At 30.6% G+C, this 6,535-nt stretch overlaps 1 protein-coding gene across 2 annotated transcripts in view; it reads right to left on the minus strand.

Annotated features, from left to right (window-relative positions):
• Positions 1 to 1,182: 1,182 nt before the first annotated feature.
• Positions 1,183 to 6,535, minus strand: part of LOC106457277 — a 47,976-nt gene continuing 42,623 nt past the window's right edge. For both annotated transcript variants that reach the window (XM_022383140.1, XM_022383139.1), the window contains exon 15: positions 1,183 to 5,820. In XM_022383140.1, the coding sequence (XP_022238848.1) occupies positions 4,610 to 5,820 (1,211 nt within the window). In that variant the 3' untranslated portion in view covers positions 1,183 to 4,609. The remainder of the gene's footprint in view (positions 5,821 to 6,535) is intronic.

The following is a 6,535-nucleotide window of genomic DNA, read 5'->3' on the forward strand; positions in this document are numbered from 1 at the left end:
AATCAGTTAAATGACGAAAAATTAGGTGTCTATTTACTTGTGACCACTCAGTGTATATATATAACTAATACAACATACATCACTAGGAGAATATTTCTCATACAAGTTATAATAAAGGACACTGACTAAAACAGCCCGAGTTGAAATGGTAATATACTTACTTATCTGTTCCATTGGTTCGCCGAGTTTTCACTTTGCTTGGGGGGTTAGAATCGACTCGCAATTGGCCACTACAGTTCCGGAATACATTAATAACGTTCCCAGTTGTAACATCGCATAGACCAATTACAACTGACATATTTTATATGTAACTAAATTTTAAAAATAAACCCAAGTAAAAAAAACTCCCACTTACCGAGCCTTGACAAAATAAGTATATACCAAGGTAGAATTATAGAATGAAAATATCTAATTTTATTATGTTGTAAAAATTAAGCAGTCATTAAAAAGTATCCAGCCATTATATTTTGATAATGCATAACAAAATTCTTATTTTATGAACACATAACTTATTTCTATTAAATATGCGAACTCAAATATCCAAGTGGTTGAATCTATATCTCTCAGTAAACTGTGAATGGCAGCCTTCAACAGTACATAGATGGTGGAGGACTGTTTGTTTGTAATTAGGTACAAAGCTACACAATGGGCTATCTGTGCTCTGCCCACCACGGGTATCGAAACCCGGATTCTAGCATTGTAAGTCCGCTGTGCTACTGGGGCGCATGGCGGAGGAGCTTTAATCATTAATATTTCGGGGGACTCGGAGACCACGTAGTTTGTGCTGTTGATCTATGCAGTAACTCACTGGTACACCAAAAATGTACACAGAAATACTGTTCACTGACAGAGTTTAGCACCATTAATTTATTGAACAATGAATACAACAGGAGTGTTATTTGTCAAAACAAGCTACTAGTTCGTTGAATATTCTAAAATTATTCCATAAAAAACTGTAAATGAAATAAATGTTCTTTAGTTTTAAATTAGACATTTCCAACTTAGAGGATACTATTTCTCCTTAATGTTTTTTCATGGATGCTAAAGTAAGCATACTGTGGATATATTTATATATATATATTAATTAGCCATGGAAAATATATTTTACAATTCTACCCTACTTCGTGACTGTTTGTGAATGAAAATTTTTGCATAGAAATAATACACCAATTGAAAACATCATCAGTTTGAGAAGTCTTTTATTAAAATATTTACACAAATTTAGTAAAAAAATGCACATCCATTTGCTATACAATTTCCACAAACTTTTGGAAGTTCAACCCCTTGCGGGGAACTACTGAACTGTACATCCTGTCGTTCTCTGTTATGAGCTTTTCATTATCTGGTCCAAATACCAATCTCCCCCCTTTTGTCACATAAGTAGGGGGAGTGCATATTTACAGATTTGAAAGACACGTAGATCCACGCGTTAATTAAGCAGTACACATCACATTTGGGCTACTAACATAGTCAGTTGCCTCTAGTTATAATCTCACTTCAGGACAATAAAGAATGAAAAAAAAATTGTATATGACAAATTTCAGTTTTGAAAAGTCAATAACAAGTAGTTCACATCCAAGAGAAACAGGAAGAAAAAATTGTGACCTCAAGTTCTTCATATTAAGTAACTTATTGATCTTAAATATAATATTGGTTCTTCCATAACATGTAGTAATTTCTTAGATGCATACAAAGATTCGCTATCATGTGCACATTACCATGAAGTGGTAGACACTTTTTATCAAAAATCATCAGACACTCAGCACTAAAAATGAAAAGTAATATCATTACATAACTCTTTTGTATAATAGGATTGAAATTATTCTAAAAAAAAAAAAATTACTGGATAGATCATAAGGAACACAGCATTTTTCACAACTGCTATGAAGTTTCACAGACTATGTCATCAAAATGAAAATCACTAGCATGATGTTTACTGTATTTAATAAGAGTTATATCATTTTCCACAATTATCAAACCTTCCAGACATATTTCTCTCTTTAATTAAAAATTATTTGTCAATAGATTTATTGTCATTTTCTCTCATAGCTAAATACTTTACAAAATGGAGCGACTAGTTTTACTACACATAGGTTTTATTACCTGAATTCATACTTTTTCAATATTAAAATCAGATTTATTACTTCTCTTTGCCTTTGTGAATTTCTGAAAAGTACCATGTAATTTTTAGGACAACAAATTTCACAATGCATAAATGTAGAAATCAAGGAAAAAAATATATTCTTTGCTCTATGGATGTGAAATGACAGCAAAATGATAAATTTGTGTAACTGTCATAAATCAAATATTGATCTCATTTTTATTCACATTTTATTCTCAAAAATAAATATTTTATCTTAAATTGGCAAGAAATGTAAAAAAATCACCCTTTGCCTTCCTTTAATCAAAAAATAATATTTAAGAAAGAATAAAACGTACACATAATCTACCACATAATCAATATGTAAAGTGTTATGTATGTTTTATAGTTTCTGAGGTTAGATATTAATAAATATAAAAGCAGCATAAAGAAACACAGCTTACGCAGTTCAAGAAACTAAATAAATTCCATACATCTAGACTAAATAGTTACTAAAAAATAACATGTTAAACACACAGCAATAAGATTTCTTACAAGTAAGAAAATTACATATACTTCAATTATACATCGCAGCCCACCTTTATTAAAAATAAAGTTTTCCAACTGAAATGTTTCTTTTTAATGTTCCATGCATAGTTATTTTAAGAAATATTTTCATTTCAACATGAACAATTCAGTAATCTTGTGGAAAAAACAATGATTATAAGGAACAAACTTGTGTTCTACCCTTGCAAATAATATCCTATCCAACTTGCAGTAATTTATCTCTCGCTTCCAAGAGAACATGTTTAGCAAAACCAAAAGATAACAGAAAAAAAAATGATTATTAAAATATTAGGAACTATAATCATGCTTCATCACTGCTTGATCAAATCAAACAAGTAAATAAAAAATAAGTTCTGTTCAACCACCAAGTGCATACAACATAACCTTATATCATATCCTTAATAGTTACTTTCAAATGAAAAATATTACTGCAAAAGCTACATTATTTGTAAACAAAAAAAAAATATCATCAATGGTGTTTTACTGTTTTAAAAACAATTTTTAGTGTATGTGTATATATATATATATATATATGTAACATCTACTATAAGTTACTGAAGGTTACAGAAAATTTGAAAATTGCAACAGAATGTTTCACCTCTAAAGTGAGCTTTTTCTGTAAGTTACTTACTCAATTGTATAAAAATATATATAAGTAACAGTAAAAGCTAATGTGTGAGATAAAGAATGTTACTTTTCAGAAAAAAAAATTATGAAAAACGTTTAGAACTAAGATTTGTAACTGTTGAAAATATTTTAAACTTAGCAAAAGTTAATGAAAATAATCATATGGAAGTTTCCTTAGGGCAAAAGTACTTGTACATGTTGAGCCAAAAAACTATGACTTAGGACATAAACATTATGTTCAATTTTTTTTTAAATGTACCTAATTCTTTTGTCTTAACAACTTTTAATAATTTTAAATTAGTTGGATAGAAATGCTTAATATTTAGTTCCAAGATGTAAAAAAAACATAGGCAGACACTATTATAATGACCACTTATAATAAATGGATATTTTTATTACACTGAAGAAAAATCATAATTTAATACTCCAACAATCAGATTATACTCTTATCATCACCAGCCTACTGTTATTCTGCTAAACATTATCTTTGTTTCTGATAAAGCCTCTTTCCTTTATGTAAAACAAATTTTTCAACAAAGTAAAGTAACAACCAAGTGAATGCATTAGTTAGAAAAAGGTTCTCAATGACATACTCTATATGTTTATACATGTATGTCACATTTTATTTTTGGATTCAGGCTACAGCATGTCCTGTGACATGTACCCCCAAACTCTCACTGTAATGCATAGTATAGGACTTTTGCATTATTAACACCTTTGAATAGTAATTTCCTTTCATAATATTTTGAAGCTAGTTGTTCTACTGATGGTATACATAAATTAAAATTTCATTATTTTAATATTTTAAACCTAGGAAGTGTCAATAGCTTAACCTAAAACTGAAATGTAGATTAACACTTAATTGCAATTAGTTAAAAACTAGCTTTCTAAGGTTAGAACTCTAATACAGCATACAACAATCACGTCAATAAATGTAAATTAAAATATACTGATCTTCAAACTCATTTGTTCTGTAGCTATTCTTTCTCAAAAACAAAAATAAGACTGAATGATAACAATTATATAGAAAATAAGTGTGAATATCTGAAAATTAATACTTTCAGGTAAAAACCAGTTGCACATTTCCCCCCTACATCATTAATTGCACATACTGACAGTCAGGCAAATACAAAATATTTAGAAGCAAAAGAATTAAAAGTAGTTTGATAACTGATTAGTAAGACAAAATGTAAGTCAGATCATTATGAAAATGTGGAGACTCAATTAATAGTGAAAGAAAATGTAACAGAAATAAACTGTCACATTCTTGTATTCTTGACCAAAGGAAGGCAAAAAGGGAGTTCTCACAAAATTACACAGTATATAATTAAGGCATTAAAACAGTATACTCTGCACTGCTTCATCTATTGCTGCATCAGATTCACTTGTTAATTCCATGTCAGAGGTTAGATTAACTTCATAGTTTGTGACACTTGGGTCTCTCTGTGAATTGAGGCCTTCTAGGTTGTACATGTGAGAAATAAAATCACCATCACCATCACTGTAATAGGAACGACTCTCTGATGATTGAAGTTCTAGAATACTTTTAATGGCACTCTGCACTTGAGCATTTAACTCATCACTTTCCTCTCTATCAGTATGGGATGGAATTTCATTAAACCCTATATGACTACTGCTCGTCCGCTGATCGTGATGCCTTAACTTCTCATATGTTAATTCCCCATCCATTGACACATCATCTATTTCGGAGGAAAGTCCATTATGAAGGTCTCTGTGATGATCCTCAAGGGCATCTAACCCCTCTATACCTGACAGGTCCAGCTCTGGCTCATGGTCACGACTGGTTAGAATACTTTCCAGACCTGATTCTGTTTGTGTCACATGCTTATTTCTAGAGTCAGAATAAGAAACAGGCCACACACAAGTTCCATTTACAGCTGAGAAATTATATTCAAGATTTAATTCCCTCTCTACGCCACTATATGATTTAATGATTGCTTTCTCTCGAGCTTCCTCTCTTCGGATCACGGGTGGTTCAAAATCAAAGTCTATATGACCAGGATCAGGTTCATGGTCTTCTTCTTCTTCTTCATCTAGTAGAGAAATATTGAGTTCTTTTCTAATTTTTGTCATTATATCATCTTCATGAGGATCTGAAGAATTTTCTCTTTTTCTACTGTTATTCTGTGATGACAATAACAGAGAACTCTGGTTTTGAAGAATGGGTGTGTTAGATTTAGTTACTTCCTTTATTTCATACTTTTCACTTTCTAAAACCCTTTCTTCTTTAAGTTGTTTATGACACTGAAAATGTTTGTTCATGCCACTGGTGTGTTTGTCAAAGCGTTCTTTTGAAGCCTGTAAACGATCTTCCATATTACACTTCAAACTTTCTGATGTAGAGGAAGTGCCAACCTGACACTCAAGAAACTCGACAATTTCTTGCTTTACTGTTGTATTAACCTCCTTTGGTGGTGGTGTAGAGGGCTCATCAACCTGAGAATTAGTAAATTCTTGCTTTACTGTTAAGCTAGTCTCATCAGGTAGTGCTTTGGAATGTAATTCAGGGACTTGAAGACTGAGATCTAGCCAAGTAAACAGAAACACTGTTTTTGAAATTTCATCATAACCCTCACACATCTTTTTAACAGAAGTTATGAATGAAATAAAAAATCAAAATACTAAAAAAATATGCAAGTAAAAAAACCTTAAAATGCATTGACATTCATGGATTTACAATAAACTTAACAGAATTACATTCACAGATGAAGTTATTGAAGAAGGGTATTTATTTAGTTAAAACACATGGTAATATAAATATACCTAAACTGAACTATTTTCAGTAAATCTTTACATTACATATACTATCTTTGACATTCTTATCATGACCAGGTGTGCAGAATTGCCAAAATCTTTAGGGATATGACCTTTAACCTTCACACTTTACTTGCTGCCTGCTAATTTCTGGAGGTGAGAGACAGACAGTTTGATTCATATTAAATAAAACAATCTCTGTTTTAAATTAATGTTAGGCATTTGTGATATATAATCCAAAAACACATTAATAAAAAAATAAATGGCCTTTATCTAGATCTTTCGTTTACCACACAGCTTACAGATGATGGAATTTTGTTTAAAATAGTTTCTCTAGTACAGAATATTAATAGTACCAACACAGATAATGTTATTGTGCTACAATGGTGTTGTATTTATTTGACTAATTTTATTTATACTTTAAACATATTAAAATAAAATAAGAAATTTCCACCCAGATCAAAATGTGTGTGTGTGTGTGTGTGT

The sequence above is a fragment of the Limulus polyphemus genome, unplaced genomic scaffold (genome assembly GCF_000517525.1).
Source record: "Limulus polyphemus unplaced genomic scaffold, Limulus_polyphemus-2.1.2 Scaffold310, whole genome shotgun sequence".
Taxonomy (NCBI): Eukaryota; Metazoa; Arthropoda; class Merostomata; order Xiphosura; family Limulidae; genus Limulus; species Limulus polyphemus.